This window comes from Oncorhynchus kisutch, linkage group LG29 (genome assembly GCF_002021735.2).
Source record: "Oncorhynchus kisutch isolate 150728-3 linkage group LG29, Okis_V2, whole genome shotgun sequence".
Lineage (NCBI taxonomy): Eukaryota > Metazoa > Chordata > Actinopteri > Salmoniformes > Salmonidae > Oncorhynchus > Oncorhynchus kisutch.
In genome coordinates, this window is record NC_034202.2 from 37,251,126 (window position 1) to 37,275,157 (window position 24,032).

Genomic DNA, 24,032 nt, shown 5'->3' on the forward strand with positions numbered 1-24,032 from the left:
TGTCTCTGTCCTGGCTCTGTCCATTGGCTGGGTGACAGGGGCTCGTCTCTCTGTCCTCTGGCTGGGTGACAGGGGCTCGTCTCTCTGTCCTCTGGCTGGGTGACAGGAGCTCGTCTCTCTGTCCTCTGGCTGGGTGACAGGGGCTCGCCTCTCTGTCCTCTGGCTGGGTGACAGGGGCTCGTCTCTCTGTCCTCTGGCTGGGTGACAGGGGCTCGTCTCTCTGTCCTCTGGAAGGGTGACAGGGCCTCGTCTCTCTGTCCTCTGGCTGGGTGACAGGGGCTCGTCTCTCTGTCCTCTGGCTGGGTGACAGGGGCTCGTCTCTCTGTCCTCTGGCTGGGTGACAGGGGCTCGTCTCTCTGTCCTCTGGCTGGGTGACAGGGGCTCGTCTCTCTGTCCTCTGGCTGGGTGACAGGGGCTCGTCTCTCTGTCCTCTGGCTGGGTGACAGGGCCTCCTCTCTCTGTCCTCTGGCTGGGTGACAGGGGCTCGTCTCTCTGTCCTCTGGAAGGGTGACAGGGCCTCGTCTCTCTGTCCTCTGGCTGGGTGACAGGGGCTCGTCTCTCTGTCCTCTGGCTGGGTGACAGGGGCTCGTCTCTCTGTCCTCTGGCTGGGTGACAGGGGCTCGTCTCTCTGTCATCTGGCTGGGTGACAGGGGCTCGTCTCTCTGTCCTCTGGAAGGGTGACAGGGGCTCGTCTCTCTGTCCTCTGGCTGGGTGACAGGGCCTCGTCTCTCTGTCCTCTGGAAGGGTGACAGGGGCTCGTGTCTCTGTCCTCTGGCTGGGTGACAGGGCCTCGTCTCTCTGTCCTCTGGCTGGGTGACAGGGGCTCGTCTCTCTGTCCTCTGGCTGGGTGACAGGGCCTCGTCTCTCTGTCCTCTGGCTGGGTAAGACAGGGGCTCGTCTCTCTGTCCTCTGGCTGGGTGACAGGGGCTCGTCTCTCTGTCCTCTGGAAGGGTGACAGGGCCTCGTCTCTCTGTCCTCTGGCTGGGTGACAGGGCCTCGTCTCTCTGTCCTCTGGCTGGGTGACAGGGGCTCGTCTCTCTGTCCTCTGGAAGGGTGACAGGGCCTCGTCTCTCTGTCCTCTGGCTGGGTGACAGGGGCTCGTCTCTCTGTCCTCTGGAAGGGTGACAGGGGCTCGTCTCTCTGTCCTCTGGCTGGGTGACAGGGGCTCGTCTCTCTGTCCTCTGGAAGGGTGACAGGGCCTCGTCTCTCTGTCCTCTGGCTGGGTGACAGGGCCTCGTCTCTCTGTCCTCTGGCTGGGTGACAGGGGCTCGTCTCTCTGTCCTCTGGCTGGGTGACAGGGGCTCGTCTCTCTGTCCTCTGGCTGGGTGACAGGGGCTCGTCTCTCTGTCCTCTGGCTGGGTGACAGGGGCTCGTCTCTCTGTCCTCTGGCTGGGTGACAGGGGCTCGTCTCTCTGTCCTCTGGCTGGGTAAAAAAGGGGCTCGTCTCTCTGACGTAGGATACACAGCGTAGCTAAGTGAGCTAAAGGTTATTGTAGTCTGTGCACACTGGGTACAGTAATGAGATGGGTCATGATGTTACACTAAACACTGACAGTCAAGTTAACAGAAGTATTGCTCAGTGGTCAATACACAGATGTGTTAAATTACACATTTCCGTTTCCTTCCTCCCTCCTTTCCTTCCGCCCTCCCTCGCTCCCTCCATCACCTTCCTGCATCCATCACATCACAACAGAATATCTGTCAACACTTTAATATTCTCGTTTTGATCAATGACAAATGACATGTGAAAACACCAAACAGTGAGGTAGCCTAGCTCCTCTAATTCACAACTCTGTACCTGTGCTGTACTAGACTTGGTCTTAGGCCTACTTGAAAAACCCATAGGACTCTGTCCTAAATGGCTGTATTCCCTATACAGTGCACTACTTGTTGTCCCTATGGGATGGGAGCCGGTCATATGTAAAGCAGTACATAGGCGATAGGGTCCCATTTTGGACTCAGACATACAGCCATACTACAGCTCTGTTACTTCTCCAGTGTTTCCAAAACTTCAGACAATAAAAACACAATGACAAGATTCCATTTTCCTTTTCACTTAAAACATTCAGGAATGTGAATCATAACATTCGTACAATTCATATAAATTAAAATTACATTACTAAAGAAAAGGAATGAGATGAAGTTTTTAAAAACTAAAAAAAAATCAGTACCGCTCCAGACGTAGAGCCTCTTAAGTTGAAGAAGGGTTAGTTAGTGTCTCCAGATGAAATATGACACACACACACACACACACACATTTTCGCCAACACACTACTACACTGACTCTTTCTGTGGTACTGGGTCATAAGCACACATAACATCCAACAGTTTAGTGATCAATAATCAAATCTGTGTGAGTAGTGTTCATCAGTGATGACTAACTAGTATACTTGTTACAGTAGCTACACTAACTAACTAGTATACTAGTTACAGTAGCTATACTAACTACACTGAACAAAAATAGAAACACAACATGTAAAGTGTTGGTCCCATGTTTCATGAGCTGAAATAAAAATATCCCTAAAATATCCCTAAAATTATTCTCTCTTTTTGTTTTCATCCCTGTTAGTGAGCATTTCTGCTTTGCCAATATAATCCATCCACCTGACAGGTGTGGCATATCAAGAAGCTGATTTAACAGCATGATCATTACACAGGTGCACCTTGTGCTGGGAACAATAAAAGGCCACTCTAAAATGTGCAGTTTTGTAACAACACAATGCCACAGATTTTGAGGGAGCGTGCAATTGGCATGCTTACTGCAGGAATGTCCACCAGAGCTGTTGCTAGATATTTTAATGTTCATTTCTCTACTATAAGCTGCCTCCAATGTCATTTTAGAGATTTGGCAGTACATCCAAGCGGTCCCACAGACCACATGTATGGCGTTGTGTGGGCGAGCGGTTTGCTGATGTCAACGATGTGAACCGAGTACCCCATGGGTATGATGAGATCCTGAGGCTCATTGTTGTGCCATTCATCCACTGCCATCACCTCATGTTTCAGCATGATCTGTATACAATTTCTGGAGGCTGAAAATGTCCCAGTTCTTCCGTAGCCTGCATACTCACTAGACATCTCACCCATTGAGCATGTTTGGGATGCTCTGGATTGACATGTACGACAGCGTGTTCCAGTTGCAGCTAACATCCAGCAACTTCGCACAGCTATTGAAGAGGAGTTGGACAACATTCCACAGGCCACAATCAACAGCCTGATCAACTCTATGCAAAGGAGATGTGTCGCTCTGCCTGAGGCAAATGGTGGTCACACCAGATACTGACTGGTTCTGATCCACGCCCCTACTTTAAAAAAAATATATCTGTGATGTCTATCTGTATTCCCAGTCATGTGAAATCCACGTACTAGGGCTTAATGAATTTATTTAAATGGGCTGATTTCCTTATATGAACTGTAACTCTGTAAAATCTTTGAAATTGTTGCATGTTGTGTTTAGATTTTTGTTCAGTGTATTATCTACATTTCCAGACACTGTGATAGCTAGGTGGTCAAACAAACAGCTGAACCATTCAACCAACCTGTTCAGATCCATTTAATCTCCTGGTGAATGTGTGTGGTGGTTAGTGTCTGTAGGTGTCCATTCAAGTATCAGTCCAAGGCGTCTGTGAAGAGTTTCACAGACTGCATCTAAAATGGCACCCTATTCCCTATAGTGCCCTACTTTTGACCTGACCCCTAGTGCACTATATAGGGTATAGGGTGCCATTTTAGATGCAGTGACAGACTCCATCTCCACAGACACAGAGGCATAGTGAGTGGAGGGAGGGAGGGATGGATGGACCAACAGATACAGTGGAAGACAAGGAGATGAAGAGCCAAGGAGAAGGAGACGAAGAGCCAAGGAGAAGGAGACGAAGAGCCAAGGAGAAGGAGACGAAGAGAGGAAGCATCTTTAGACTATTGAGATGTACCCGTTAAAATCTCAGCCAAACACTCCAGTCCATTCGTCTCCGCTTTACACACTTCCATCCTCTTGGCTCACACTCTTGTCCTCTAGTTCTTCACCAGTCACAACCTCCTCTAGTTCCTCTACACTTCACATACATGTCTCTTTCTCCTGGTCCTCTCCCACTCCAATCCCCACTGGTCCTCTCACACTCTGCTCTTCCTCTCCAATCCCCACTGGTCCTCTCCCTCTCCAATCCCCACTGGTCCTCTCCCTCTCCAATCCCCACTGGCCCTCTCCCCCTACAATCCCCACTGGTCCTCTCCCTCTCCAATCCCCACTGGTCCTCTCCCTCTCCAATCCCCACTGGTCCTCTCCCTCTCCAATCCCCACTGGTCCTCTCCCTCTCCAAGCCCCACTGGTCCTCTCCCTCTCCAAGCCCCACTGGTCCTCTCCCTCTCCAAGCCCCACTGGTCCTCTCCCTCTCCAAGCCCCACTGGTCCTCTCCCTCTCCAATCCCCACTGGTCCTCTCCCTCTCCAATCCCCACTGGTCCTCTCCCTCTCAAATCCCCACTGGTCCTCTCCTCCTCCAATCCCCACTGGTCCTCTCCCCCTCCAATCCCCACTGGTCCTTTCCCACTCTGTTCTTACAGTCCTTTCTTCCACTCCTGATGCTGTGTCCTCTCTCTAGACAGATCCAAACTCCTCCATCCAGGCCTGGTACTTCTCCAAGTCGGCAGCGGAGACAGACTTGGAGATCTTCTTCAAGGTGATTGTGAAGTCGTCCATGGTGACAGGCATCTGAAGCTCTTCTTTAGACAGAGCTCTGATCTCCTCTGGAGAGAGGCCCTGGATACGCCGACGCATAGCCATCATAGACGCATCTCTGTGGGGGCAGACACACATGGCACACTCAGAGACAGAGACAGTTTATTTAACGGGAGATGCGTTCTTCATACAGAACACACAACAACCTGGATACGGTGCCTTCGGAAAGTATTCAGACCCTTTGACTTTTCCCACATTTTGTTACGTTACATCCTTATTAAATATTATTCAATTGTTTTTTTGCCCTCATCAATCAAGCCAAAATTCTGCATTATACAAAGGAAAAACAGTTTTTCTTTTAGAAATGTTTGGACCTTTGGCAGCGATTACAGCAGTCTTCATGGTATTGACGCTACAAGCTTGGCACACCTGTATTTGAGGGGTTTCTCCCATTCTTCTCTGCAGATCCTTTCAAGCTCTGTCCGGTTGAATGGGGAGCGTTGCTGCACAGATATTTTCAGGTCTTTCCAGAGATGTTAGATCAGGTTCAAGACCGGGCTCTGGCTGGGCCACTCAAGGACATTCAGAGAGTTGTCTCGAAGCCACTCCTGGGTTGTCTTGGGTGTGTGCTTAGGGTTGTTGTCCTGTTGGAAGGTGAACATTTGTCCCAGTCTGAGGTCCTGAGCGCTCTGGAGCAGGTTTTCATTAAGGATCTCTGATCAGCTTTCTCTCAATCTTGACTAGTCTCTCAGTCCTTGCCGTTGAAAAACATCCCTACAGCATGATGCTGCCACGTGTTTCTCATGGCCCGAGTCCTTTAGGTGCCTTTAGGCAAACTCCAAACCTTTTACTGAGGAGTGGCTTCCGTCTGGCCACTCTACCATAAAGGCCTGATTGGTGGAGTGCTGCAGAGAGGATTGTCCTTCTGGAAGATTCTCCCATCTCCACAGAGGAAGTCTGGAGCTCTGTCAGAGTGACCATCAGGTTCTTGGTCTCCTCCCTTCTCCCCCGATTGCTCAGTTTGTCCGTGCAGCAAGCTCTAGGAAGAGTCTTGGTGGTTCCAAACTTCTTCCATTTGAGAATGATGGAGGCCACTGTGTTGTTGGGGACCTTCAATACTGCAGAAATGTTTTGGTTCCCTTCCCCAGATCTGTGTCTCGACACAATCTTGTCTCGGAGCTCTACGGACAATTCCATCGACCTCATGGCTTGGTTTTTGCTCTGACATGCACTGTCAACTGTAGGACCTTATATAGACAGGTGTGTTCCTTTCCAAATCATGTCCAATCAGTTGAATTTACCACAGGTGGACTCCAATCAAGTTGTAGAAACAGGATGATCAATGGAAACAGGATACACCTGAGCTCAATTTCAAGTCTCATACCAAAGGGTATGAATACTTATGTAAATAAGGTATTTTATTTTTAAACCACGTGTAGAAATGTCTAAAAACCTGTTTTTGCTTTGTCATTATGGGGTATTGTGTTTTTTATATTGATGAGTAATTGTTTTTAAAAGACATTTTAGAATAAGGCTGTAACGTAACAAAATGTGGATCACATCAAGGGGTCTTAATACTCTCCGAATGTACGCATAACTACAATGTAATGCACACATCTAATGGGTCACATACAGAAGCCTGACCTCCTGAGGACACATTGTTGTCCCGTCCCCCCCCACTCTCCCTCTGTGGACTCAACTCTCTCTGTTATATAAAGGGTGTGTTCAGGGGATGCCCCTGGCCAAGAGCCATGACTGTGACCTTAGCTCCCACACACAATGCCGCACAACTAGTCACGACTCACAAGGGTCAGGCATGGGAACAGTCTCTCAAGAACACTAAAAATGAATTACCATTCAAAATCAGATTTTCCCTAACCTGTAACCCTAACCCTTTAAGCTAACACTAAACTTAACCTTGAACCTAACCACTAACCCCTTACCCTGAACTTCACCCTAACCACTAACCCCTTACCCTAAACTTAGCCCTAACCACTAACCCCTTACCCTAAACTTAACCCTAACCACTAACCCCTTACCCTGAACTTAACCCTAACCCCTTACCCTAAACGTAACCCTAACCACTAACCCCTTACCCTAAACTTAGCCCTAACCACTAACCCCTTACCCTAAACTTAGCCCTAACCACTAACCCCTTACCCTAAACTTAGCCCTAACCACTAACCCCTTACCCTAAACTTAGCCCTAACCACTAACCCCTTACCCTAAACTTAGCCCTAACCACTAACCCCTTACCCTAAACTTAGCCCTAACCACTAACCCCTTACCCTAAACTTAGCCCTAACCACTAACCCCTTACCTAAAACTTAGCCCTACCCACTAACCCCTTACCTAAAACTTAGCCCTACCCACTAACCCTAACCTCCATAGGTTTTGTCCACATCGGTATATGGGCAATGTCCCCACGAGGGATAATTTTCCTTGTTTTACTGGCCTAAAGTCGCCAAAAAGGATCAAAGCTAGACCTGCAGACGTTGGTGATGTCAGCTCCAGAGTATCCGTCTATCTTGTCAGCGATGAGAGCCAGGTCCACATCATCAGCCACATCCACCTCCTTTAGACTGATCCCCAGCAGTTCAGCACGACCCACAGCTACACACACACAGGAATGTGGGTTAACAACACACCCTACAGCTAATGACATACAGGTATAACTGTACAACAATGTGAATGTTCTGCACAACAGATACATTTTAAGAATAGGTTAATATGCAAGACATCTGTGTGAAACAGGATCTCCGCATCTTAGGTTCAGGGTAGAGGTTAGGGTTGAAAGGATAAAGGTCACCTGTAGGCAGGGGGATAGAGATCAGAGGTTAGGTTTAAAAGGTGAGGGGTCGGCCTCCCGGGTGGCGCAGTGGTCTAAGGCACTGCATTGCAGTGCTAGCTGTGCCACCAGAGACTCTGGGTTTTAGCCCAGGCTCTGTCGCAGCCGGCTGCGACTGGGAGGTCCATGGGGCGACGCACAATTGGCCTAGCGTCGTCCGGGTTAGGGAGGGTTTGGCCGGTAGGGATATCCTTGTCTCATCACGCACTAACGGCAGGCCGGGAGCAATGCACGCTAACCAGGTCGCCAGGTGCACGGTGTTTCCTCCGACACATTGGTGCGGCTGGCTTCCGGGTTGGATGCACGCTGTGTTAAGAAGCAGTGCGGCTTGGTTGGGTTGTGTTTCGGAGGACGCATGGCTTTCGACCTTCGTCTCTCCCGAGCCCGTACGGGAGTTATAGCGATGAGACAAGATAGTAACTACTAAACAATTGGATACCACGAAATTGGGGAGAAAAAGGGGTAAAAATTTAATAAAAAAAATAAAAAGGTGAGGGGTCAGATGTCACCTGTAGGCAGTGGGATGTAGATTCTCTTCTCTAGTCGTCTCCGTAGTGCCTCGTCGATGTCCCAGGGGAAGTTAGTAGCAGCCAGAACCATCACCATCTTAGAGGGATCGTCATTCTCTGAAGCTCCCCCCACACCTGGACAACAATGGTACAGTGAGATAGCTCTCTCTACACCTGGACAACAACGGTACAGTCAGATAGCTCTCCCTACATCTGGACAACAACGGCACAGTCAGATAGCTCTCCCTACATCTGGACAACAATGGTACAGTCAGATAGCTCTCTCTACACCTGGACAACAACGGTACAGTCAGATAGCTCTCCCTACATCTGGACAACAACGGCACAGTCAGATAGCTCTCCCTACATCTGGACAACAATGGTACAGTCAGATAGCTCTCTCTACATCTGGACAACAATGGTACAGTCAGATAGCTCTCTCTACATCTGGACAACAATGGTACAGTCAGATAGCTCTCCCTACATCTGGACAACAATGGTACAGTCAGATAGCTCTCCTTACATCTGGACAACAATGGTACAGTCAGATAGCTCTCCCTACATCTGGACAACAACAGTACAGTCAGATAGCTCTCCCTACATCTGGACAACAACGGCACAGTCAGATAGCTCTCTCTACATCTGGACAACAATGGTACAGTCAGATAGCTCTCCCTACATCTGGACAACAATGGTACAGTCAGATAGCTCTCCCTACATCTGGACAACAACGGTACAGTCAGATAGCTCTCCCTACATCTGGACAACAATGGTACAGTCAGATAGCTCTCCCTACATCTGGACAACAATGGTACAGTCAGATAGCTCTCCCTACATCTGGACAACAATGGTACAGTCAGATAGCTCTCCCTACATCTGGACAACAATGGTACAGTCAGATAGCTCTCCTTACATCTGGACAACAATGGTACAGTCAGATAGCTCTCCCTACATCTGGACAACAACAGTACAGTCAGATAGCTCTCCCTACATCTGGACAACAACGGCACAGTCAGATAGCTCTCTCTACATCTGGACAACAATGGTACAGTCAGATAGCTCTCCCTACATCTGGACAACAATGGTACAGTCAGATAGCTCTCCCTACATCTGGACAACAACGGTACAGTCAGATAGCTCTCCCTACATCTGGACAACAATGGTACAGTCAGATAGCTCTCCCTACATCTGGACAACAATGGTACAGTCAGATAGCTCTCCCTACATCTGGACAACAACAGTACAGTCAGATAGCTCTCCCTACATCTGGACAACAACAGTACAGTCAGATAGCTCTCCCTACATCTGGACAACAATGGTACAGTCAGATAGCTCTCTCTACATCTGGACAACAATGGTACAGTCAGATACTTTCCCCCAAAAACACACCTCAGCAGCCGAGCTAGAAACAACATATTCAGAAATCAGTGAACTCTCTCGCTTTCTCCCTCTGCCCCACTATCTCCTTCTTCCTCTCTCCCTCCAACTTCTCTCACCGTCCATCTGTACCAGTATTTCTGACTTGACTCTGCGGCTGGCTTCGTGTTCGTCCGACTTCCCTCGACTCCCACAAATGGAGTCTATCTCATCTATGAAGATGGTGGTCGGGGCATAGAACCTCGCCTGGACACAATGGAGAGAAAATGTTCATTAAAAAAAAAAAGGTTAATTGAGTATTCCCCAGGAACCAGACATATTTTCAACCAAAGACATATTTTCAACCAAAGACATATTTACAACCACACAGATATATTTTCAACCAAACAGACATATTTTCAACATCTTTTCAACAACAACAAAAACATGCTCATAATAGTCTCTTCTATTAAAACATACCTTTCTATATTTTATATCTCTATGTCAACATTTTATACAACATGGTACTGAAGAACATTATTTAATAAGCACAAAAACACACCCAGACCCACCTCTTCCTATAAGCAGACCTGTAGGGCCCCGTGGATTCTACGGCGCACCCCCCCCCCGCCCCCCCTCGAGAGGTAGAATACACAAGGTGTAATTTCAAAATGTGGTAGTGCATCAGCAGTTTTCCACTTGTTCTGTCAGTCACTCAATTATCCCACGTCAGCAAAAAAGAAAAAAACATGGATTGCTTAGGTAAGGTAGTCTAGTCAGCTATATAAACCTTGTAGTAGGTAAGGTAGTCTAGTCAGCTATATAAACCTTGTAGTAGGTAAGGTAGTCTAGTCAGCTATATAAACCTTGTAGTAGGTAAGGTAGTCTAGTCAGCTATATAAACCTTGTAGTAGGTAAGGTAGTCTAGTCAGCTATATAAACCTTGTAGTAGGTAAGGTAGTCTAGTCAGCTATATAAACCTTGTAGTAGGTAAGGTAGTCTAGTCAGCTATATAAACCTTGTAGTAGGTAAGGTAGTCTAATCAGCTATATAAACCTTGTAGTAGGTAAGGTAGTCTAGTCAGCTATATAAACCTTGTAGTAAGCCTTATCATCACCATATTACTGACCTGGCACGCAGGGGCATGTGCTCAGGGGCTCTGACCTCCAGGGGGCCCCCTTATTGACTTTGTTAGTCAAAATCATACAGATGTCATATGAACATGGCAAAACGTGTAGAATTGCTGGGAATTTACTTTAACACTGCCCAAAAAAAGAATCCGCTGCTAAGAGAGCACCAAAACGTTATACCTGTGAGGTGGAGGTATAGGTACCTATTCTCACTTAGGTCCTCCGAAGGTCTAGAGACGGCACTGCCCACATCATACACTCTCCAACCCAGAACCAAATGAAAATGTGAGAGCTGGCCTCAAGACAGTTCCTCGTTTGGTTTTTCGTCCGTCATAAGAGACCACACACACAAAGACTCACCATCTCAAAGAGCAGGCGAACCAGTTTCTCAGACTCTCCTCTGTATTTGGAGGTGAGTGTGGAGGAGGATACGTTGAAGAAGGTGGTGCCACACTCTGTAGCCACGGCTTTAGCCAGCATGGTCTTTCCTGTCCCTGGTGGGCCCACCATCAACACACCCTGGTAGAGAGAGAGAGAGAGACAGAGAGAGAGAGAGAGAGAGGGGAGGAGAGAGAGAGAGAGAGAGAGAGAGAGAGAGAGAGAGAGAGAGAGAGAGAGAGAGACCATATATTGTATACAGAGGGGTCACGCTGACAGTAAGCCAATCTTTTCAAAACTACATGAATTTCAACTGTACAACATCATCACTTACATGCCTGAGTGGTGTATGACAGACCAGCCTCTGAATATCCATCCATACATGTCAACATTCAAAACAGTTCACTGTATTCATTCACTCCCATGTAAGAAACCATGCATTTCTACACTACATGGTCTCCGTGTGACGTATGTGTTTGGTTGTGACAATGAGATACCAATGAAATATTGACCCCCTTAATCACGTGATTGGGTCTGAGGGCAAGGGCTCTAAATGAAAGTGTTCCATTGGTAGCACAGGTGCTCCTAACGTTAAAAGGTTAGGAGCACCACATAAAATGTACCAAAGTGTTGGTCAGTGTTCCCCAAGGGACAACTTGAATAGATGTTACATTTAGACTAAATGTTTTGAATAGGTTGATTCAGAAAATGACATTGTACAAATAACATGCTGATCTACAACATACACTACCAGTGGTAGCAACCTGTTTTCCAGCTAACATTTATTTTGTCCTAGCTAGTGCATTTAGCTAAATGGCATTTAGCTAACCAGCTAGCTAGTTAGCGATTAGCATTAGCGATATGCATTATGTTAGGCCCTTGCCAGGTTCCTTATATTTGTATTTATTATGGATCCCCATTAGGTGTTGGCAAGGAAGCAGCTACTCTTCCTGGGGTCCAGCAACATTAAGGCAGTTATATACCATTTAAAAAATATTACATGACATTACACTTTTCACAATACATTAAGTGTGTTCCCTCAGGCAACTACTCTACTACCACATATCATCAATACAAAATCCATGTGTAGATGTGTGTCATGTTTATGTGTGTGTAGAGTATGTGTCTTATCATGTTTATGTGTGTGTAGATGTGTGTCTTATCATGTTTATGTGTGTCTGTGTCTCTTCACATTCCCCGCTGATCCATAAGGTGTATTTTTATCATAAAAAAAAAAATCTGATTCTACTGCTTGTATCAGTTACCTGATGTGGAATAGAGTTCCATGTAGTCATGGCTCTATGTAGTACTGTGGAATAGAGTTCCATGTAGTCATGGCTCTATGTAGTACTGTGGAATAGAGTTCCATGTAGTCATGGCTCTATGTAGTACTGTGGAATAGAGTTCCATGTAGTCATGGCTCTATGTAGTACTGTGGAATAGAGTTCCATGTAGTCATGGCTCTATGTAGTACTGTGGAATAGAGTTCCATGTAGTCATGGCTCTATGTAGTACTGTGGAATAGAGTTCCATGTAGTCATGGCTCTATGTAGTACTGTGGAATAGAGTTCCATGTAGTCATGGCTCTATGTAGTACTGTGGAATAGAGTTCCATGTAGTCATGGCTCTATGTAGTACTGTGGAATAGAGTTCCATGTAGTCATGGCTCTATGTAGTACTGTGGAATAGAGTTCCATGTAGTCATGGCTCTATGTAGTACTGTGGAATAGAGTTCCATGTAGTCATGGCTCTATGTAGTACTGTGGAATAGAGTTCCATGTAGTCATGGCTCTATGTAGTACTGTGGAATAGAGTTCCATGTAGTCATGGCTCTATGTAGTACTGTGGAATAGAGTTCCATGTAGTCATGGCTCTATGTAGTACTGTGGAATAGAGTTCCATGTAGTCGTGGCTCTATGTAGTACTGTGGAATAGAGTTCCATGTAGTCGTGGCTCTATGTAGTACTGTGGAATAGAGTTCCATGTAGTCGTGGCTCTATGTAGTACTGTGGAATAGAGTTCCATGTAGTCGTGGCTCTATGTAGTACTGTGGAATAGAGTTCCATGTAGTCATGGCTCTATGTAGTACTGTGGAATAGAGTTCCATGTAGTCATGGCTCTATGTAGTACTGTGGAATAGAGTTCCATGTAGTCATGGCTCTATGTAGTACTGTGGAATAGAGTTCCATGTAGTCATGGCTCTATGTAGTACTGTGGAATAGAGTTCCATGTAGTCATGGCTCTATGTAGTACTGTGGAATAGAGTTCCATGTAGTCATGGCTCTATGTAGTACTGTGGAATAGAGTTCCATGTAGTCATGGCTCTATGTAGTACTGTGGAATAGAGTTCCATGTAGTCATGGCTCTATGTAGTACTGTGGAATAGAGTTCCATGTAGTCATGGCTCTATGTAGTACTGTGGAATAGAGTTCCATGTAGTCATGGCTCTATGTAGTACTGTGGAATAGAGTTCCATGTAGTCATGGCTCTATGTAGTTATGTGGAATAGAATTCCATGTAGTCATGGCTCTATGTAGTACTGTGGAATAGAGTTCCATGTAGTCATGGCTCTATGTAGTAGTGTGAAATAGAGTTCCATGTAGTCATGGCTCTATGTAGTACTGTGCGCCTCCCATAGTCTGTTCTGGACTTGGGGACTGTGAAGAGACCTCTGGTGACATGTCTTGTGGGGTATAGATGGGTGTCTGAGCTGTGTGCCAGTAGTTTAAACAGACACCATGGTGCATTCAACATGTCAACACTTCTTATAAAAAACAAGTAGTGATGAAGTCAATCTCTCCTCCAGTCAATCTCTCTTCCAGTCAATCTCTCCTCCACTTTGAGCTATGAGAGACTTACAGTGGCAAGAAAAAGTATGTGAACCCTTTGGAAATACCTGGATTTCTACATAAATTGGTCATAAAATTGGATGTGATCTTCATCTTGGCCACAACAATAAAATCATATTTTATTGGTCACATACACATGGTTAGCAGATGTTATTGCGAGTGTAGTGAAATGCTTATGCTTCTAGATCTGACAGTGCAGCAGTATCTAACAGGTAATATCTATCAATTCCACAACAAAACCTAATACACACTATCTAGTAAAGGAATGGTATGAAAATATATAAGTATAAAATATATGGCTGAGCAGTGACAGAGCGGCCAAGATGCACTAGATAGTGAAGGATACAATATATAGTATATACACATATGAGATGAGTAATGCCTGATATGTAAACATTATTAAAGTGGCAAGTGTTCCATTTATTAAAGTGGCAAGTGTTCCATTTATTAAAGTGGCCAGTGTTCCATTTATTAAAGTGGCCAGTGTTCCATTTATTAAAGTGGCCAGTGTTCCATTTATTAAAGTGGCCAGTGTTCCATTTATTAAAGTGGCCAGTGTTCCATTTATTAAAGTGGCAAGTGTTCCATTTATTAAAGTGGCCACTGTTCCATTTATTAAAGTGGCCAGTGTTCCATTTATTAAAGTGGCCAGTGTTCCATTTATTAAAGTGGCCAGTGTTCCATTTATTAAAGTGGCAAGTGTTCCATTTATTAAAGTGGCCACTGTTCCATTTATTAAAGTGGCCAGTGTTCCATTTATTAAAGTGGCCAATGATATCAAGTCTTTTTGCCTTCCTGTGACATCGGGTGTTGTAGGTGTCCTGGAGGGCAGGTAGTTTGCCCCCGGTGATGCGTTGCTCAGACTGCACTACCCTCTGGAGAGCCGTGTGGTTGTGTGCGGTGCAGTTGCCGTACCAGGCGGTGATACAACCCGACAGGATGCTGTCAATTGTGCACCTGTAAAAGTTAGGGAGGGTTTTCGGTGACAAGCCACATTTTTTTCAGCCTCCTGAGGTTAAATCTCGTCTCATCGATTGGACTCTAGGTTAGTTGACTCCGGACTCCAATTAGCTTTTGGAGAAGTGATTAGCCTAGGGGTTCACATACTTTGTCCAACCTACATTGTGAATGTTTAAATTATGTATTCAATATAGACAAGAAAAATACAATAATTTGTGTGTAATTAGTTTAAGCACACTGTGTTTGTCTATCGTTGTGACTTAGATGAAGACCAGATCAAATTTTATGCCAAATTTATGCTGAAATCCAGGTAATTCCAAAGGGTTCACATACTTTTTCCTTGACAGTGTACATGCATATTTAGACTAGCTAACTCGCATTTTGCAGAGAACAAGATACAAAAAATGAATTGTATAAACAGAGAGGGCAAGATGTAAAGAAGCATTGTTCTCGATTTGGAAGAATCTGTGTTGAGTGCATGCAGTGACAGCATGCTGAGAGAATAAACAGTGTGCTGTCTGCTTGAGTGACAGGGGGCGGGGCATGGTGTGCATAGCCTGGGAACTGGAAGAAAACAGCCGCTAGAGGGAGAAAGAGGACTCGATGACTATGGCACGCGAAGCCTAAATCAATTATTACCTGGGTTATTTAAAAAATAAATACAAAAATTCTAGTCGCACTGGTGTTCCCAAATTAAAACTGCACAGCTAAATATTTTGGAAGCATGTTGATATTACAGACTGGGGTCAGGGAGAGGTTGAAAATGTCAGTGAAGACACTTGCAAACTGGTCAGCGCAAGCTCAGAGTACGCATCCTGATAATCAGTCTGGCCCTGCGGCCTTGTGAATGTTGACCTGTTTAAAAAAGGTCTTACTCACATCGACTACAGAGAGGGCAATCACACAGTCGTCCAGAACAGCTGGTGCTTTCATGCATGGTTTAGTTTTCTTAACCTTGAAGCGAGCATAGAAGGCATTTAGATCATCTGATAGGCTTGTGTCACTGGGTAGCTCACGACTGAGTTTCCCTTTGCAATCCGTGATCGTTTGCAAGCCTTGACACATCCGACGAGTGTCAGAGCAGGTGTAGTAGGATTAGATCATAGTCCTGTATTGACGCTTTGACTGTTTGATGGTTCGTCGGAGGGCATAGCGGGATTTCTTATAAGTGTCCGGATTAGTGTTCTGCTCTTTGAAAGCAGCAGCTCTAGCCTTTAGCTCAGTGCAGATGTTGCATGCAATCCATGGCTTCTGGTTGGAATATGTACGTACGGTCACTATGGGGACGACGTCGTCGATGCACTTATTAATAGCCGGTGACTGATGTGGTAAACTCCTCAATGCCATCGAATGAATACCAGAACATATTCCAGTCTGTGCTAGGGAAACAGTCCTGTAGCTTAGCATCCGCTTCATCAGACCACTTCCGTATTGAGCGCATCACTGGTACTTCCTGTTTGAGTTTTTACTTGTAAGCAGGAATCTAGAGGACAGAGTTATGGTCAGATTTACCAAATGGAGGGAGAGCTTTGTATATGTCGGGGTGTGTTGTAAGTGTTAAGACTGGCACACCCTGGGCATCACTCACAAGTTATAATGTTCTCACCCCGTCAGACTATTCTCAATTTAATCTTGTCTTGTCATATACTAATATAATAGATCTCTGAAATGAGTTTTGATTTAGAATGGACCATTATCACGCACCGGTCAGAACAGGGGCAGGGGGAAATGCATGTCATCCGAATGCACTTAAATAGCGAATGGAGGACTCTTTTCCCACAGTTCATATTCATGCCAGCCAGCCAGGCTATACTCCGGTTGTAAAGGGAAGCAATGTGTTTACTATTATGAGAAATAAAAATAGTAGGCCTAGCCTATAGAAAGCTGATGGGATCCTCCTCTTTTAAGGAGGATCCCACGCAATTGCATAGCCTATAGAAATGTACCATAATATTGGTTTATAGAAACAGTTACTTCATTCCATGCATCAACCAGCTATGATGATCTGACTCTGGCTAAACAACAGGTGATCCTATTCCACTCAAACTCTGAACGTCAGGGCTCTCCTGAAGTGTTCACTTATTTAAATTTCATCACATTTGCATTGACGTCAGAGTGATTAGAGGGACAATAGAGTGCTGAGTACCAGGCGGTTAGCAAGTTTGGGAGGATACTAATGACCATCAGCAGCATCAGAGCTTGGAGAAGCCTAGTTACAGTGACTCAGCGGTCACGTGGAATTTGCCTGCGGTCATGACTCCTGACTGCCGGTGTGGCGGTAATACGGTCACGTTACAGCCCTTACTGACTTCACACACTTCTCTTATTGCCTTTTATGTGTGTGTGTGTGTGTGTGTGTGTGTGTGTGTGTGTGTGTGTGTGTGTGTGTGTGTGTGTGTGTATATGTATGTGTGTATATGTGTGTGTGTGTGTTACCTTCCAGGGTCGACGTATACCCTTGAAGAAGTCTGGCATCCACATGGGCAGAACCACCGCTTCTCTCATTGCCTTTTATGTGTGTGTGTGTGTGTGTGTGTGTGTGTGTGTGTGTGTGTGTGTGTGTGTGTGTGTATGTGTGTGTATATGTGTGTATATGTGTGTGTGTGTGTTACCTTCCAGGGTCGGCGTATACCCTTGAAGAAGTCTGGCATCCACATGGGCAGAACCACCGCTTCTCTCAGCAGCTTCTTAGCATCTTCCAGGTCAGCAATGTCCCCCCTGGAACACAACAAACGTATCAGCGATGTCCCCCCTGGAACACAACAAACGTATCAGCGATGTCCCCCCTGGAACACAACAAACGTATCAGCGATGTCCCCCCTGGAACACAACAAACGTATCAGCGATGTCCCCCCTGGAACACAACAAACGTATCAGCGATGTCCCCCCTGGAACACAACAAACGTATCAGCGATGTCCCCCCTGGAACACAACAAACGTATCAGCGATGTCCCCCTTGGAACACAACAAACGTATCAGCGATGTCCCCCCTGGAACACAACAAACGTATCAGCGATGTCCTCCCTGGAACACAACAAACGTATCAGCGATGTCCCCCCTGGAACACAACAAACATATCAGCAATGTGTCAGACCTACAGTGATACACACAAAGTGAATGAGTCAGAGTGACACACACACACACACACACACACACACACACACACACACACACACACACACACAGTGATGTGTTTAATGTACCAGTGTATGTTGGGGTTGCGGGAGACGATGTCTCTCTCCAGTGCCTCCACTAAGTCACTGTCGTACCCCGAACCATCAAACTTCTTCAGCTCTCCATCCCCTGCTCCCTCTACTACAGCCTTTTTACCCTGCAGGACACACACACACGTTTAACACAAGTTTAACTTCCCCGCTTATATCCTCTTCTTACCCTGGGACAACAGACATGTGAGTTTAAGGGCTGGTTTCCCAGACACAAGTCTAGTCCCAGACTAAAACAGTTATTTAGATAGAGATCGAGTATGATTTTCAGTCCAGGACTTTGTGTGTCCAGGAAACCAGCCCTAACAGTGTAAGTGTAGTATCTCCAGCTGTACACTGACCTTGTCGTCTCTGACCTTGGTGCCTCGGGGGGCATCCCTGGGGGCGGGGCGGTCTGTTTTAGGGTTGGTCTGGCCCCTCCCTCCCGGAGCCCCTCTGGGCTGCATACCTGGAGAGTCCTTCCTCTGCTGGGGTTTCACCCCACTGTTAGGACGCTTCACTGCAGTAGGGGCCCTAAACACACACACACCCACACAGAGACAGGCAGACAGACACACAGGGACACACACAAACAGAGACAGGCAGACAGACACACAGACACACACACAAACAGAGACAGGCAGACAGACACACGGGGACACACACAGACAGGCAGACAGACACACAGGGACAAACAGAGACAGGCAGACAGACACACGGGGACACACACAAACAGAGACAGGCAGACGGACACACACACACACAGAGACAGGCAGACAGACACACAGGGACAAACAGAGACAGGCAGACAGACACACAGGGACACACAAACAGAGACAGGCAGACAGACACACAGGGACACACACAAACAGAGACATGCAGACAGGGACACAGGGACACACAAACAGAGACAGGCAGACAGACACACAGGGACAAACAGAGACAGGCAGACAGACACACAGGGACACACACAAACAGAGACAGGCAGACAGACACACAGGGACACACAAACAGAGACAGGCAGACAGACACACAAGGACACACACAAACAGAGACAGGCAGACAGACACACAGGGACACACAAACAGAGACAGGCAGACAGACACACAGGGACAAACAGAGACAGGCAGACAGACACACAGGGACACACACAGAGACAGGCAGACAGACACACAGGGACAAACAGAGACAGGCAGACAGAAACCCAGGGACAAACAGAGACAGGCAGACAGACACACAGGGACACACACAGAGACAGGCAGACAGACACACAGGGACAAACAGAGACAGGCAGACAGAAACCCAGGGACAAACAGAGACAGGCAGACAGACACACAGGGACAAACAGAGACAGGCAGACAGACACACAGGGACACACACACAGAGACAGGCAGACAGACACACAGGGACACACACACAGAGACAGGCAGACAGACACACAGGGACAAACAGAGACAGGCAGACAGACACACAGGGACACACACACAGAGACAGGCAGACAGAAACCCAGGGACAAACAGAGACAGGCAGACAGAAACCCAGGGACAAACAGAGACAGGCAGACAGACACACAGGGACACACACACAGAGACCGGCAGACAGACACACAGGGACACACACACAGAGACAGGCAGACAGACACACAGGGACAAACAGAGACAGGCAGACAGACACACAGGGACACACACACAGAGACAGGCAGACACACAGGGACAAACAGAGACAGGCAGACAGACACACAGGGACAAACAGAGACAGGCAGACACACACACAGGAAGCAATCAAAGTCCCAGCAGTGTAGCGAAACAGAACGTCGGTTTGAGAGATCATGGTGGCCGTACGATGCTACAGGGCCTATAGGCTATTTTAGAAACTATGAAGCATGTAACCTTTTCATGATGGTCCTGTCAATGTAATCGTCATGCTATTCAGAAGATGTGTCGCCTACTCTCTGCCATGTGCTGCTGCAGCTGAACATCCAATAGGAAGCAGCAGCTTGTCGACGTCAAGAGGGGATCATTTGGTTAAGTGGTAGTTCCTCCTCTCATATCAGTGGATAACAACACACTGATATGTCCTCTTTAATACGCACACACACAGTTATTGGAGCTATAACGTTTCGGTGTTCACGCTACAATGATCCACATGATGTTGCCTTGAGATATTAACTTGAGCTCTGTACTTGTTCTTCGTTATAAAATGAGACCTTACACAGCCAGGTGCTGTTTACTCCGTCAGGTTTCCTCCTCTCCACTCAGTAACGGAGCTGGTTTGGGGGAACCAGGCTCAAGTGATGAATAAGATTGCCTGAGACCTGAAGAAAATTGTGACAGGTCTCAGACACTCCATGTACCTGTGCTCTGCAGGGGTGGGTGGGGGCCACACTGCAGGGTCTCTGGGGCCCTCCTCAGACTGAGGGACGGGGAAGTCAGCTGGCTTGTCCACCTTAAAACTCTCCAGAGTTCCCACAATGCCTTTCACCTGCTCATACTCCTCCAACAACTCCTGTCTCACCTAGAGCGAGAGAGCACGAGAGAGGACATTTCGGTAACACTTTTAGCCAACTGGTACATCACATTATTACTTGTTAAGCATGCATGAGCGTTCATAATGTCTTATTACCAAACAACTACCTCTTTCCCTACTGTATTTATTTATTTTGCTCCTTTGCACCCCATTATTTTTATTTCTACTTTGCACATTCTTCCACTGCAAATCTACCATTCCAGTATTTTACTTGCTATATTGTATTTACTTTCCCACCATGGCCTTTTTTTGCCTTTACCTCCCTTATCTCACCTCATTTGCTCACATTGTATATAGACTTATTTTTCTACTGTATTATTGACTGTATGTTTGTTTTACTCCATGTGTAACTCTGTGTCTTTGTATGTGTCGAACTGCTTTGCTTTATCTTGGCCAGGTCGCAATTGTAAGTGAGAACTTGTTCTCAACTAGCCTACCTGGTTAAATAAAGGTGAAATAAAATAAATAAAAATGACCAATGCTTCAACATGTATTTGTAATGTATGTGTTTGGGAGAATCTCACCTGTTGCCACTTGACTTTGAGTGCAGGGTCTCTGAGGGCTTGGCCGTGCTTATGTATCTGCTGGATCACTCCCTGGTAGTAGACCATAGAGGAGTCATAGTTCCCCAGCAGAGCATACTCTCTGCCCTTCTTAGCGTTGTCACAGATCTCTGCCAGGTTCATCTTAAACGGAGGACAATGTTTCTGTGCTGGAACTGTCTGGCAGGGAAACAGAAGAAGGCAACATTAGTTCTCCTTCGATTTTCGGGTCGAAATGTTGCACAATCAAACTGAAGCAATCATCATCAGTGTGCGGGTATCTCTCTCTCTCTCTCTAGTTGACTTGTTGTACCCTGCAAGTCACTACTCTGAAACTAAGCTATATTAGTATGACATGATCTCAGCCCTGAGAATGTAAAAGTGACGCAAGTAAACCAAGATCATGGCATGGCTCACAGGCTTTACTAACAATGGGAACTGTTGTCAAACAGTAGTGAGAGCTCTGGGTTCCCTTTACTTTGCTCTACTGCTGGCTGTGTCATATGATCCCTTTCTTCAGTGTGTAGAGTTGGCTTGTCAGACTTACTATGTTCGGATTAGCTAGCTAACCAGCTAGCTACATACTATCTGAAATCAATTGACTGTTTGGACAACCAGGGTTGGAGTAAGAGCAAACTCAAGAGTTAGATATAATAAACTGTATAGACTGGAGGACTAGGAGGTTATCACACCGTGAGGGTGTAAGTATAGCTTCCGTCCCTCTCCTTGCCCCTACCTGGGCTCAAACCAGGGACCCTCTGCACACAACAACAGTCACCCTCGAAGCATCGTTACCCATCGCGCCACAAAAGTCACGGCTCTTGCAGAGCAAGGTGAACAACTACTTCAAGGTCTCAGAGCAAGTGACGTCACTGGTTGAAACACTATTAGCGCACACCACCACTAACTAGCTAGCCATTTCACATCGGCTACACTCACCCCCCTTTTGACCTCCTCCTTTTCCACAGCAACCAGTGATCCGGGTCACGGCACCAATGTATAGCTTCAGTCCCTCTCCTCGCCCCTATCTGGGCTCAAACCAGGGACCCTCAGCACACATCAACAACAGCCACCCTTGAAGCATTACCTATCGCGCCACAAACGCCAAGGCCCTTGCAAAGCAAGGAGAACAACTACTTCAAGGTCTCAAAGCTATTGACATCAACGTTTAGAAACACTATTAGCGCGCACCACCGCTAACTAGCTAGCCATTTCACATCGGTTACAAGGGCAAGGAGGTTATCACACCGTGAGGGCTAAGAGGTTATCAGGACCAAGTTTGGGAAACCTTGTGCTAGACAAGCAGTAGGGTGGCAGCGGTCAAAGGCACTGCATCTCAGTGATTGAGGTGTCACTACAGACACCCAGGTTCGAATCCAGGCTGTATCCCAACCCGGCCGTGATTGGGAGTCCCATAGGGCAGCGCACAATAGGCCCAGCGTCGTCCAGGGTTTGACCCGTGTAGGCCGTCATTGTAAATAAGAATGTTCTTAACTGACTTGCCCAGATCAATAAAATCTTATCCCACGGTAAGCAGGATGTCCTATTGTTGATAGCAATGTCCCTTCATTCCGGTTATACCGACATACCTTTCATTAACCATATGTTCATAGTAGCTAAACTAACTACATTAACTTCAAAGCCTATTTAATGTAGCCCTACTTAATCCAGATGGGTTTCATAGTTAGCTAAAATAGCTAACAAACATCATTTTCACAGTGTAGCTAGCTAGCTAACGTAAATATGTCAACCATTATCATTAGTATGTGAATCAACAATAATAACATCAGCAGGAAATATTTTCAAAGAATGCACATTATCCATAAAAATCTATCATCGCAAATCAGGACCCTGGTCTTGTAGTTCAAACACAGACATCTCTCCATCTATTTTGATCAGCAGTATGTGTAAATAAAACAACATTTCCCATAAACCTCCAGCCAGTTACACCCCAAGCTTAGGCCAGATAACAAAACGGATCGCATGGCAAGAAAATACCCTCTAGTTTCGAACAAATTACGTCCGCGCAAGTATGCCACAAAAACCCAGAGACAAACAAATAGCTACTATATACAACTATGTGCATGAAAAGAATATGATTGTACCTCAAAGAGAAGCACTTGTTTCTGTTGTTGTCTGCAGTAGTCCGTTAGACGGTGCTGTTACCATGGCCGCGGAGAGACGCCGTGTGGAGAATGACGATCATATGGGGGGAAGAAGAGGAAGAGGCGTGGCCGCTGGAGTTCATGGATGACATCAGTCAACGTCAAGAACTGAACAGACTGTCAAAATATAATGACATGGGTAGTATGCTAACAGAATTTTCACTAAATTGTCTGGATGAAATGGTTTAATCGAAGCTGGAAGGTAAACAATGCATTCTTTATACATCTTTGTTCTAGACTAGAGAGAGAGAGCAAGACAAAAATAATGGTGTTCCAAAAAAGGTCCAGTTGCCAGAACCACAAATACAAAATTCCATCTAGACACCGTTGCCCTAAGCACACAAAAACATATACATACCTAGACCTAAACATCAGCACCACAGGTAACTTCCACAAAGCTGTGAACAATCTGAGAGACAAGGCAAAAAGGGCCTTCTATGCCGTCAAAAGGAACATATAATTCGACCTACCAATTAGGATCTGGCAAAAAATACTTGAATCAGTTATAGAACCCATTGCCCTTTATGGTTGTGAAGTCTGGGGTTCGCTCAACAACCAAGATTTCACAAAATAGGACAAACACCAGAATTCTGCAAAAATATCCTCTGTGTAATAATGCATGCAGAGCAGAATTAGGCCGATACCCGCTTATGATCAAAATCCAGAAAAGAGCCGTTGAATTCTACAACCACCTAAAAGGAAGCGATTCCCAAACCTTCCATAACAAAGCCATCACCTACATAGAGATGAACCTGGAGAAGAGTCGCCTAAGCAAGCTGGTCCTGGGGCTCTGTTCACAAACACAAACAGACCCCACAGAGCCCCAGGACAGCAACACAATTAGACACAACCATATCATGAGAAAACAAAAAGATAATTACTTGACACAT

General features: G+C 46.2%; 1 protein-coding gene across 2 annotated transcripts; it reads right to left on the reverse strand.

Annotated features, from left to right (window-relative positions):
- Positions 1-4,430: 4,430 nt before the first annotated feature.
- katnal1 (katanin p60 subunit A-like 1) lies at positions 4,431-23,214 on the reverse strand. 2 transcript variants are annotated; one of them, XM_031809508.1, is made up of 11 exons: positions 23,083-23,214; positions 20,960-21,157; positions 20,263-20,423; positions 18,272-18,443; positions 17,910-18,037; positions 17,319-17,424; positions 10,880-11,038; positions 9,530-9,656; positions 8,034-8,168; positions 7,163-7,289; positions 4,431-4,794 (listed from the first exon to the last, which is right to left on the reverse strand). In XM_031809508.1, the coding sequence occupies exons 2-11, from the start codon at positions 21,119-21,121 to the stop codon at positions 4,596-4,598; spliced, it is 1,476 nt and encodes a 491-aa protein (XP_031665368.1). In that variant the 5' UTR covers positions 21,122-21,157; positions 23,083-23,214; the 3' UTR covers positions 4,431-4,595. The 2 variants fall into 2 exon arrangements, with proteins under 2 accessions (XP_031665368.1, XP_031665370.1); XM_031809510.1 differs by having other exon boundaries at positions 20,960-21,153; positions 23,083-23,193.
- Between the last annotated feature and the right edge of the window lie 818 nt (positions 23,215-24,032).

What these genes read in the sequence shown, in the direction of transcription:
- katnal1 (XM_031809508.1), bottom strand. Translation starts at nt 21,121, where the DNA reads ATGAACCTGGCAGAGATCTGTGACAACGCTAAGAAGGGCAGAGAGTAT. An exon ending in CCCACCCCTGCAGAGCACAG is followed by an intron (nt 18,444 to 20,262) that starts GTACATGGAGTG and finishes GTGTGTGTTTAG; the next exon opens with GGCCCCTACTGCAGTGAAGC. An exon ending in GTATACGCCGACCCTGGAAG is followed by an intron (nt 11,039 to 17,318) that starts GTAACACACACA and finishes TCTCTCTACCAG; the next exon opens with GGTGTGTTGATGGTGGGCCC.